General features: G+C 39.3%; 1 protein-coding gene across 1 annotated transcript; it reads left to right on the top strand.

Moving 5' to 3' along the window:
• The first annotated feature begins 1,977 nt into the window (after nucleotides 1–1,977).
• Nucleotides 1,978–4,655, top strand: csf3b (colony stimulating factor 3 (granulocyte) b). The gene is made up of 5 exons (XM_081376935.1): nucleotides 1,978–2,319; nucleotides 2,545–2,693; nucleotides 2,934–3,032; nucleotides 3,370–3,510; nucleotides 3,961–4,655. Exons 1-5 carry the CDS (start codon nucleotides 2,247–2,249, stop codon nucleotides 4,144–4,146), a joined length of 648 nt encoding a protein of 215 aa, XP_081233061.1. The 5' UTR covers nucleotides 1,978–2,246; the 3' UTR covers nucleotides 4,147–4,655.
• Nucleotides 4,656–13,095: the final 8,440 nt, after the last annotated feature.

Genomic DNA, 13,095 nt, shown 5'->3' with positions numbered 1-13,095 from the left:
ACTCCAGACACGTACAGGACGGCTGCTCCTCACGGATACGAACCGCTGCACATGTGTCCTGGATCTGCACAAGTCCTCCTCCTCCTCAGTCTTCATGGTGTTCTGAAGGCAGGTGTTATTACTGCGTCACTGAAGGCCTTCACAAGGTCCCTAACACACACCACAACAACATTTCTGTGTACAGCAGAACTCAGAGTTAGTTAGAATTCATCTTCCAGAATCTAACAGTAAGTTTTGGGAGTTCATTTTTAGTCCATCTCCTACCCTGATGTCCGTTTTGCAGAGATGGACTAAAAATTAACTCCCAAAACTTACTGTTAGATTCTGGAAGATGAATTCTTCAAACAGTGGTAGAAGAGGATGTGGTGCTGGTCCTTCTAGAGTCACTCTCAATCTGTCTGTCTATAAAGGCAATAAAAAAATGTTATGTCTTCATGTATTTCACAACACTTCAGCTTGCGATTCTTATTATGTGGGGGTCCTTTTTAGGATTCTTTACCTAGCCCAAGTCTCTGAGACCCTGACACCTGGCTCTTCTGGAGACTCCAGTAGGTTGGAGTTCTGGAAAATGGTGGCGCTGGAGACTAAAGGGTTCCTGATGGTTTCACACTTAATTCTTCATTCTTTAGAGGTTAAAGGAACACTCCACCGTTTTTTGAAATAGGGCTTATTCAGTATTGCATTAGTATTGCATCCTTCTCATGGGCATTTAATAATTTTTATTTTTCAGTCTTAGTTAAATCTCTTTTTTTGGCTTATTTTATCTGTAAAAGAAAACGTGCCTAATAATTTTGCACACCTGAATATAAGGTGTTTTTCATTTCTAGCCTTCATGAACAATTATATTGATGATAATATCGCTTATAAATGATTAAATACAAAATTAATAGTGATTATTAAGATTAATGTGGTTTGGAATTAAAATGTGCCTGGACAAAAAATATGATCAGAAAATCAACGTGCCTAATAATTCTGCACGCACTGTATGTTGCTAAATTATTGAAAGATAATATAAAATCTAATATAAGATAAATCTATTGAAGATTTATTAAATAATTAAATTGAATGATTTAATTAAAACATTCAGTCTTGTTCTTCAAAATTTAAACGCATAACAAAGAACAGAGTTTTAGCTTTAAATTCTCTTTTTCTGTTCCAGCATATTCAAATTATTGCATTCAAACGCTAAAAAACACTGGCTGTTTTTTAATTGTTATTTATTATTTTTTCATTTAATTCAATGTAAAACCAGTGTTTAAATATTGTGTCCATTATAAAAGGCAGTCCAAACAATCCTTTACAGTGAAGTTCTATATTAGACAGAAAATAAGAACTAAAGATGCTTTGAACTGCTAGTAAACCCTGATCTCATCTGACAGCTCGTTCTTATTAACTATTATTTATTCGGATATTATATAAGAATAGGCCATTTCAAAGCGGTGAATCAATGACGAAAGCAACTGAATCAGAACAACAGATTTCTCCATTATTTAGAATAGAACTGAGGAAGTAATGGAGAACATGTCGTTAGGCTTTATGATGTTATCAAAGTTTTTTTTTTTTTTTTTTTTTTTTACTGTTTTGACGCTTTTAGGAGAAATATATCTGATCGTTTGAGAAAAATGTATTCTACATGAGAATAAACAGGCACAATTGGCCTAATCATAATTAATAATGCAACTGTGTTTTATAACTAAAAGTGTGCTGACTAATATAATTCATTAGTTGTGTAATTAATGTAGTTCCTGGGCAGTTATTCTTATTGTCTCATGAGACTTCTTGCTGAACTGGCAGAGATAAAAGAACGAAAAGCATCTGATTAGAAATCAAAGAAGTGAATCTTTTTTTCACCCATCGCAATGTTGAAGACATTATATTTCTGATCCATCCTATTCCCACAAAGTGTGCAGGAAACGCCGAATGGGAAATAACGAATTGAGCAACTATTAAACACAGTGACGCTGATAATAAAGGAGTGGTTTGGGTTTTTGTATTGTTCTTCCTGCAGTGACGAAACTGAAGAATTCCCGTGAGCAGAGCGTTAGTGTGATAGTTAAGTGTCTTTTTTGTCATGTTAATTGAGGTTCATGCGTGTGTAATGAGTGTCATATCCCCCCTATACCAACAACCGGAAGGGTTAGAAATGCCTTTTATCCTTAGGCCTATGTTTTTTCGCAACGCATCTCATACGGCAGTGCACACGCAAGTGGACAACTCATGGAAGTTTCCCTGGTTGAACAATCTCAATGGGTTTAAATAGACTAGAAATCCTCTGCAACGTATTAGATGCACTTCAAACCACAATGAAGTTCTACCTCAGTAAGTAGTCCTAACCCTTTTTAGAAAATAGTCTTTAACACATTACGAATAATGATACAAATTAAGATAAAAAAGATACATTACAACTTTGTCAGCTGTGTTCGCTGTGCACTCAGTGTGCACTCAGTCAGTGTGTGTGTGTGTGTGTGTGTGTGTGTGGAGCGTTGGTTCCGTCAGTGTTTGTGATGTAGATTTCTGATGTTCTGTTAACACTGTTTTCTCCAGTTCTCGTCGCGCACTGCTGTTTGACGCTGGTCTATAACGCGCCGCTCCGCGGGCACGAGCTGACGCGCGCGGTGGAGAACGCCATGAGTTTAGCGAAGGAGATCCTGAGCGACATTCGCGGAGCGCACGACGCGTGCGTCACGTCAGCGGTGAGCAGGCTTACCTTTACTTGAGGCATTAATGCAGTCAAATTAGGTCAGATCTTACATTTCATGGACAAACTTTAGATCAGCACAAGCTAAGAATACATTCCTGTCAGATTTATCATATTTTATCTTACATCTGATTACACGATGCATTTTAGTTCACAACAGTGATACTGAATACAGGAGTTAATTATTGGCGTTATATTCTTTATAATAATGGAAACTGTGTTTGTTTGTTTGCAGGGTTTGACTCTTTCAAGTGAAGCAAAAAGCTTGGAGTATTTATTAAGTGAGATTGGCATTCCTGCGCCTCCAGTGCTCAAGTCAGAGGAGCTCACCATGGTAAATACTCTCTAGCATGGTAAAGTGTGTGTAAGCATGTTGGATATAGAACTGGAAGAAGCATACAATAGTTTAGGAATACTTTTGAGATGCATGTTGCTATTGATGATTGTAGAGCCAGTAGAGCATTCTGATGTAGATATAGAGTGAGCATAGCTGTGTTGGAGCAGGACAGCAGCTCTGCTAATTTATGGATCTAATTCTGAATGAAACCTGCAAATGTTGTTAGAAGTCGAGTTTAAACACTGGCATCGCCCCAAATCAGTCCTATTTAGATGTTTTAAATGAATGAAGCTTGCATGTGTTTGAACAGTTCTTGACTGTTTGTTTTGACCAGGAAACGAGTTTAAACCGTATTGTGAACGGCCTGGAGCTTCACCACAAACTTCTGGAGGAGATCGGAGTGGTCTTGAGCACCTCAGAAGAGCTGAAGCCTTTGCTCGCGGGCGTCAGAGATCTGCGTGATCAGGTGAAAGAGGTAATCCTCACGCTTCAGCCTCTCCAACACCATCACATCAGTTCTGCTTTTAAGGGAATATTGCTGTTTATTCTAAAGGATTTATCATCATTTCAATTCACATGCCTCGTAATCTTCCCCAAATCTCTTCCCGTCTCTGAAGACGTTTACTGGCGAGACTTCTGTTACATGCCGACTTTAATGTTAGATTATTGTTATATGTGGCTGAATACATAACATTTTAGAGGAATTACAATTATTATAAAATTAAATAGTGCTGCCTATCGTATAATGTTTGAGTGAAAAAAAAAGTATAAAACTTAGGGCCTAAAGTGACATGAAGAAAATTTCATGAACATCTAAAATTCACCAGCATTTCCCCTTTTCTTGAAAACCCTACAGTATTGCACACGTTACATTTCACTTACTAGCTGATCTTAGATTATTAATGCTCTCTCTCTTCTGGCTCAGATGCAACGGCTGGCCCAGATTCCCAGTCCAGAATCCCAGGACGGGTTTCCAGGGCTTTCCCTGCAGCACCGCAGTGATTATCAGGTCCAAGTGGCGGCTCATCTTACCCTCCTGCAGCTGCGGAGCTTCACCCAGGACGTGTTTCGGAGTCTTCGCCACATCTCTGCGTCTATGGCTGACCCCTAGTGACCGAACCGGGCCAACAACTCAATGTCCTAAAGCTGACCCCTAGTGACCGAACCGGGCCAACAACTCAATGTCCTAAAGCTGACCCGTAGTGACCGAACCGGGCCAACAACTCAATGTCCTAAAGCTGACCCGTAGTGACCGAACCGGGCCAACAACTCAATGTCCTAAAGCTGACCCGTAGTGACCGAACCGGGCCAACAACTCAATGCCCAACTGGATAAACTTGGTATTTTCTATAACTGTATTTTTGTAATACAAAAGTTAAAATGGGTTTTCTTGGCAAGGTTAAATTCAACTTTGGAATAATACTATTGTTTTAACTGGATATTATTTTATATAACTTTGATATATTTATTTATTGTAGTTAGTATTATTTTTATGATGTTATTTATATCTACAGAAGTTGTACCCTATGGGTGCGGTGTAGATTTATATTTAACCAGATTTGTATTTATTACTGATTATAAATTATTTTTTACTTGTGAATAACTATTAAAATATTTCAGAAAACAAATGCATTTTTTTAAAGATTTTGTCTCTGTAAAATATCAAAATGTTGACATGTTTATGAATCAAAAATATTTAATGGTCATCATTTAATAAATTCCTGAAAGATCCACTAATATCTTTATAAAAAAAGCCGTCTTTTATGACAAGCCGTTTTAGCTTAAATTGTACCTTGCGTTACTCGTCATAATTGCATTTTTACTAGTAAGAATTCAATTAGAGAGCTCTACAATTCAATTCTTACTAGTAGCAATTACAATTACAGAGCTCTCTAATTAAATTTTTACTAGTAAAAAAACGAATTAAAGATATGTATAATTGCAGAACTCTGTAATTGAATTAAAGAGCTCTGCAATTACATTCTTACTAGTAACAATTCAATTGTAGAGCTCCGTAATTAAAAATGAATGGAAGTCAATGGTGACATATGACTAGTAAAAATTCATTTGTAGAGCTCTCTAATTGAATTCTTACTAGTAAAAATGCAATTACGACGAGTAACGCGGGGTACAATTTAAGCTAAAACGGCTTGCCATAGTCTTTATGTGAATACCATACTTCAAAAAGCTATATGCGTATATTATTCTCATGGTAAAAAAATTAGAATCTCTCATTTTAATAGTTCTTTCCCTGTCATGGGTGTAAAGTTCGTTTCTCAGAGAATGACCACTTATTGAAATGTGAATGTTTGAAGTATGTTGGATCAGCATTTACATTTTTATGAAAGCCATCAGCACACATGGATGGTGAGAGTGACATAGATCTAACATTGATTTATAATGGATAGCTACAAGATCTGACAAGTTTATATCTCTGAAAAAAGCAAGTGGCCGTTCAATCAGTGCGGCGTTTTCAAACACGATGGCGTTTTCCAGCCTGCTTTGCTCTGATCCAGTGGCTCTCGACCCGGCTTTCTCTTTCTTCAACACTGCTCAATTATTCAACTCCATGCGAACTCTTCTCGAAAATGTGCCAAGTTTAAATGAATAGCTTTCAAACCACGTCTGAACCCTACCTGACGTATATAGAATTCAGTGCTGATTGATTCATTCAAGTAATTAATTACATAATGCCATGAAGTGAAAAAATAATTCTGGAGGAGGATATTTCACAGCTGATCATCACAAAGCACAAATACCGAGATTCTGTTAGAAACAAAGCTGGGCAAGAAAGACATCTACTCCTCTGGAGAGGAAAATCATCAGAATGGTCAACAAGAATCCCCTGTTGCTGAACTGGCCTCTTCTGGATTTGAAGCTAAGACATGAAGGACTTCGAGGTCGTCACCCAAGGAAAACACCATTGCTCACATAGTAAATATTCATATGGATAAGCAAAAACTGATGCTTCTTTTCAAAAAAAGATCTGGGTTCCTAAAACCCTACAGATCTGACCCTAACCACCATGCAAAAGGTCATCTGTGTCCATGAACGTATGTGAGCCTCTCTCTCACACACACACACACACACACACACACACACTCTCACACACACACACACACACACACACACACACACACACACACACACACACACACACACACACACACACACACACACACACACACACACACACACACTCTCACACACACACACACACACACACACACACACACACACACACACACACACTCTCACACACACACACACACACACACACACACACACACACACACACACACACACACACACACACACACACACACACACACACACACACACACACACACACACACACACACACACCCGTCTCTGCCTCTTTCAAATCTGGAACCCTTTACTGAAGCATGCATGAGGAGGCCATCGGTCTGAGCAACACCAGACGCAGACACGTGATGGAGCTGGACTCTGGACTCACATTTCTGCTGTTGTTCTTGACCCTTCTCTAACTGATGACCCTTGACCCTTGGGTTCATGTATCTGAAAATTAACTTGAGACTTCAGTCTAGCATCACAGTTCCAGAATTATCAGCAAAAATGTTGAAAGGGGGGGGATTGGAATCCACTGCTGCTTCAATGTATATGTAATGAGTGATTATAATCAAGGTATTAATCAATATTTTTCCTTCTAAATATCAAATGAGTTGAATGACTTCTCTGGAGATTTTACTTTGTTATATTTGTTATACAAACATATTTTTTGGGATTTTCAGACTAACCATTTGATAGAGGAATACTGTGAGAAGTAGTTATAATGAAAAAAAAAGTTAAAATTAATGTTATGAAAACAAGGGTATTGAAGAATCAATAAAATACCATGATTTCCCTAAAGAGGGAACTTGTGTCACTCGGCTGACAGCGCTGAGAGACTCTGTGGAAGAGGGAAAAACAAAAAGGTTGTTGTGTGAGACGTGTGTGTGGGGATTGTAAGAAAACAATAATGTACTGGTTGGATGAGGCAGAGCGAAAAATAAAGGAAAATGATGCAGGGAACTGGCATGTAGGGGAAAAGAGTAAGATGAGAAGAAATATAGTAGAAAAATGTATGTTATGAAAATAAAATTTCTGATAGAATTTATGAACTATTTATGAACACCTGTTAAGTCAAATTAAGTTGAAATTATATGAAAAGTGAGTTTCAGATAAAAATAATAAGGCATTGAGTATGATTAACAGGGATTAACGTGATGTAAAGATAAGGAATGAACAAAGTTTTATTAAGCAGAATGAGGTACAATTCTATATTTTAGTGGTAAAATAATGATTGAAATGATGATGTGAATTTTTTATTTCTCTTTAAAAAAAAAAAAAAGGTACAAGATGTTATACAATTAAAATGGTACATGTGACTGTAAACTGAAGGATGAATTCAGTAGAGACTTAAATATTAATTTTATTTTTTGTTGTTGTTGTTTATTTTCAGTTTGACAACCATTGTGTTTTGAGCCTAAAGGGTCTATAATGGGGGTAGTGAAAGTAATGGATTAACTATCTTTCTTAGTTTATTACAAAAGGAATTGGAAATTATAGTTTTATAGTGCATGTATCCTGGTATTTATGATTATAGACAATGTCTGTATTTAGGATCTGAGTAGTGACTGTGGGTCTAGCCCATGCTAGGAATACAGCAACAGTGCTTGCTTATTTAGCACGGCTTCCAGAGAATAAATATGTACTTGTTTTGTATCAGTTAGTGGATGATAAAACCAAATTCGCCAAGATGAATAACTGCTGTGTAAGACATGTAAAGACAGCTATGTCCAAAGGTTCTGGAGATCAATTATGTACTATGTGGGATATATTATGTTCATGTTAAGTCCTTGAAGTAAAAATATATTGTCTGTTTTATAACAACAACAACAAAAAAAAAAAATTTAACCTGACAGGAGCATGGGTCAGAAACCTAACATTTTGAAGCAGCCTTTATGGACAGACCAGATGTGGTGTTTAGGACCCCACATTGGTCTAAAACGGGGGACTGAAGGGGGGGGGTTGGAATCCACTGCTGCTTCAATGTATATGTAATGAGTGATTATAATCAAGGTATTAATCAATATTTTTCCTTCTAAATATCACATGAGTTGAATGACTTCTCTGGAGATTTTACTTTGTTATAGAAGTTACCAGTGTGATCACTGAAATGTTCTTTTCATGTATTCTTTAATGTTAGTATTTGATATTTGAATGCAGTAACATTGCTTGCCTATTCATCCCAGCTTCCAGAAATTAAATAGGGACTGGTTTTGTGTTTAAGGAAGGTCTTCAACATGTTAAAACACATAGGGGTCATTGAAACCAATAGTTTAAGGGACCATTTCTTTGTTAAAGCCTTACTTACTACCTTCCTTGAGAAATAACGCATTATCTTGATGTTTTGAGATGAGACTCCTGTTTATAGTTAGAGCCTGGCCAAACCCAACCTTGGAGAAGATGTGTGTTGGTGTGTGTGTTAGTCTTCTTGCTTACAGGTTAAGGAACCACTGGCATTGTTGGAGATGGACTGAGTTGTAGTTTGAGACATGCTGGCACCCAGCCACCCAAATCCCCGACCTGGAAGGTCACGACGTGCCTAACTTCAGGGTCCGAGTGTCAGCGGCATAATCTATGGAGATATGCTTCAGTCTCTCTGTATATGTGTGGAAAATTACTATGTTTATCAATTTCTTCGCCAATCAGAATCATTCAGCCTGTAAGCAATGACGTAGCTTAGACCTTGGAAATGGTATAACTGCTGTGATCTGTGTATCTGTAAGCGGGGCGTCCTACGAACTCCTGTGTGAGTCTGAAGCTGAACTTCTGCTGATGAAACTGCTAACTAGCTTCAGTAAAACTTTTCTTTAATTTTTTATAATTCTGACTCCGGTTCTTCTTTCAAACATTTGGTTCTTGGGTCATAGACTGTTAGCCCCTAACAATGTAAATACGCCTGTAAATTCGTCTGATAATGTTGTAATTAGGGTCACATTGATGCATGCCAGATTTCCTTCATATCAGACCAACAGCCTATAGGTGACCAGAGAAACTATGCGTTGAGAAAATCGCTTATTGTGGTAAAATTGCAGACAGAAATGAAATCAGAGATAAAAAATTGCCTCACACTTAAAGCTGTTCTAAAGTTCATGTTTATAACCCTCCTGTCCTCCTGTCCATCCTAAAGACGAAGGGCATCTCGGGAACCGCACTGCACTGGTTCAGGTCTTCCCTCTCAGCGGGTCCTTCAGGGTGTCGTGGAGGGGTGAGGTGTCTAAGACCCATCATCTAGCTACTGGAGTGCCTCAGGGCTCAGTGCTGGGACCGCTTCTCTTCTCCATCTACATGACACCACTAGGATCTGGGATTCAGAAACATGGCTTTTCCCATCACTGCTACACTGATGACACACAACTCTACCTCTCAGTCCAGCCTGATGATCCGACGGTTGCTGCTCGCGTCTCAGCCTGACTGACATTTCTGGCTGGATGAAGGACCACCACCTTCAACTAACCCTTGTGAAGAGAGAGCTACTCGTGGCCTCGGCCAACCCAACACTACACCACAACTTCTCCATTCAGCTAGTGTCATCGTCCATAACTCCATCAAGGTCAGCCAGGAACCTTGGAGTTGTGATTGATGATCAATTGAACTTCACAGATCACATTGCTGGAACTGCCCGGTCCTGCAGATTTGCCTTGTACAACAACTAACTAACCCTTGTACTAACCCTAACCCTAACCCTTAGGAGGATCAGGCCCTTCCTATCAGAGCTACACAACTCCTTGTCCAGGCGCTTGTTCTCTCCAGACTGGACTACTGTAATGCTCTCCTGGCTGGTCTTCCAGCATCTCTGTCAATCCTCTGCAACTGATCCAGATGCTGCAGCTAGAGTGGTCTTTAACGAACCGAAGAGAGCACACGTCACTCCTCTCCTCACTAAACTGCACTGGTTTCCAACAGCCGCTCGCATCAAGTTCAAGTCACTGACGTTTGCCTACAGAACAACCACTGGCTCTGCTCCCTTTTCCCTAAACTCATTACTTCAGACCTACGTGCCATCCAGAACCCAGCGCTCTGCAAGTGAACGCCGTCTTGTGGTGCATCATCTCTAGGGTTGGGTATTGGTTAGGTTTTATCCGATACCAGTACCTACTCGGTATTTTTCAAACGGTTCCGGTGCTTAAACGGTTCTTGAAACGGTACTTAAGAAAACTAAACCGCACACACTTTATCAAAAAAAAAAAAAAATACCTCTCTGTGTGTGTGTGTGTGTGTGTGTGTGTGTGTGTGTGTGTGTGTGTGATTTTCTGAAAAAAGATTTTCTGATTTCTGATTAAATGAAAAATTGTGCCCTTTAAAGGGCTACTGATGTAGCACAAAACACTTGAGTTAAGATCAAAATTTTGTCTTCTCATATTATGACTTTTACAAAACATATTTTATGATTTCACCAGAATGAATAGATATGAGGCGCCGTCTAGGGCTTAAATCAAACTTCATTCACGCACATATGAAACCCTTGCATACACATATACTAGGTAGTCACACATACATGTATACTGCTGAATGCTCAAACTAATGAAATGCACAACTTCTAAAGTCGCTCACGCACACACGCAAACTCTACACACGAGACGCGCGGAACTCTCCGCGCACATACTCATCTGAGACGCGAGCACACACACACACACACACACACACACACACACTCTCTCCGCGCACATACTCATCTGAGACGCGAGCACACACACACAAACTCTCCGCGCACATAATCATATAGACGGCGCCTCATAAATAGATCGATCTCCGCAACGTATTGAAGCGCGCGTCCGAGTGAAGCCAAGTGTGTGCGCGAGCCACGAGAAAACACTGTCTCCGCGCCACTGATCGCAGCGGCAACGAGCACTTTGATCACTTGATTTAAAAAACACATTTCAGCGCTAGATCGTCTCTTATTTAACAAACGAACTAAATGAATGCTCTGCTGGTTAACTGGAGATGTTTTATTATTGGATCATTCGTGCCGCCAGATGTTTTATAGGGGGCGGTAAAAAACGTCAGGCACCGAAATCAGGCACCGAAAGTTTCGCTCTTATTCGGTCTGGTTACTACCGTTTACGTCGGAACCGGTTCCCTATTGGAACCGAGTTTCGGTACCCAACCCTAATCATCTCACAGAGGCCCTACATCTCTTTCTCTGACCTTCACCTGGACTGTTCCCTGCTGGAGGAATGATCAACCAGAGTCCGGGGACATTCTCAAGAAACGGCTGAAGACGCAACTTTTTCGGCAACACTTGATCCACTAATACTAACACTCTATCTTCTATTTTAAAAAAACTAACCTAACCCTAAAAAAAAATAAAAATAAAAAAAGTGCACGTACTGCGTTAAACTGGGAAGGGCCATAGCACTTGCATATTGTTGTCCTACTGTTAGTTAAACTGCCTCTATTGTTCTCATTTGTAAGTCGCTTTGGATAAAAGCGTCTGCTAAATGAATAAACTTAAATGTAAAATAACCCATCAACGGGCCTTACATTTTATAAAGCTTTTCCCTCATGTTAAAGGAAACCTATTATGCAAAATTCACTTTTACATGTTTGAACATAAATGTGCCAGCAGTGTGTAAACCACCACCCTATTATGGTAAAAACCCACCCACTCCTTAATCCCCAAATCATGAGCAGTGTCTCAGAGCCGTTTTAAGGCCAGAGCATTTAACAGCAGCATTCAAGTACAAAATGTATTCTTATTAAAGCTTCAAGTTTTTTAAACAAGAGCAGTGAGTGGTTTTCAGTTGTTTGATTCATATTAGCATATTTAGCAGTCGTACTGTATATTCACTCCTTTCACTTTAATAAACAAATGCTGTTTACATTCATAGCCATGACCAACGGCGTTTATGTGAACTTAGTGTGTATTTGACAGTTTAAGCGCAATAAGACGTGAAAGAGATCTGAGTTTAATACTCACGGGACAGCCAGCTCTCTGTGCACGTGCTTCGGGTGTGTGCGCTTAGAAAACCATATATTTCAGAAGTTTACACTGATATGGCTTTAAAACGCATGCAGATAATAAACTTTCACGATGATGAAGAACTGCAATGTCCTCCATAGAGAAGATCAAAACCAAACAGATCATTTTTGGCAGAGTATCGGAAGAGGCACGATCTGTACAAGCTCCGCCCTTTTCTTCAGCTCATTTGCATTTAAAGATACATGCACGAAAACAGTATGTTTTCTTGCAAAATTGGCATTTACAGCATGGTATAATAAATGATCTGTGAGGTATTTTGAGCTGAAACTTCACAGACACATTCTGGGGACACCTGAGACTTGCATTACATTTTGTAAAAAGGTGCATAACAGGTCCCCTTTAACATGGCAATGGTGCACACGAAGACCACGGTTCCACACATCTCATATGGACACATCCAGCAGGCAATAAAGAAAAAAGAAAACCATGCAGGAAAGCATCAGCATGAAACACCAAACTTTTAAGTGGCTCATTTATTCGGCTGATAAATGCACAAGGTGGCTTAAGAGTTTACGTGTATGTGACATCCATCAACAATTAAACTGCACCAGTTTCAAATCCGGCTTTTATTTAACACCAGTCATGCGAAATCTGTTGGCCTTTACTCTTCACCCTTGAGAACACCTTAGAATCACACTGAGTTTATGAACCACAATGTTTCCAGTAAAGACAGATTCTTGAGTTGGGTTTGCTAACAGCTCTTGCAGCATCTGCTAGATTCTGGAAAGCTTCCCATTACACCCTCATTAGTTAAGTCTATAAAACTTAATGAAGCACATTTCAGAACAACGTTGAACATCAACATGACCCACATACATGTGGAAAAGACATCAGCAGGATAACCCACAGTCGTGTCCGAAGGCCATTTTTTTCAACACATTAGCGGCGTAAGCGCCATTGGATCCAGTGAAGATTCTGTAAGACTGGGCTGTCTTGATGGGAATTAGGACTCTGTGCATTACAAGGAAATTTATCAGAAGTACAAACAGA

Source organism: Scardinius erythrophthalmus, assembly GCF_964197995.2.
Source record: "Scardinius erythrophthalmus genome assembly, chromosome: 10".
Taxonomy (NCBI): domain Eukaryota; kingdom Metazoa; phylum Chordata; class Actinopteri; order Cypriniformes; family Leuciscidae; genus Scardinius; species Scardinius erythrophthalmus.
Note: the sequence above shows the minus strand (reverse complement) of the source record. Positions and strands in the feature narration are given on the sequence as shown.

Excerpts from the sequence above, each read along its gene's own strand:
- csf3b (XM_081376935.1), top strand. The coding sequence starts at position 2,247 with ATGGGTTTAAATAGACTAGAAATCCTCTGCAACGTATTAGATGCACTT. Across the intron at positions 2,320-2,544 it reads CACAATGAAGTTCTACCTCA|TTCTCGTCGCGCACTGCTGT; the intron begins GTAAGTAGTCCT and ends TGTTTTCTCCAG. Across the intron at positions 3,511-3,960 it reads TGCGTGATCAGGTGAAAGAG|ATGCAACGGCTGGCCCAGAT; the intron begins GTAATCCTCACG and ends CTTCTGGCTCAG.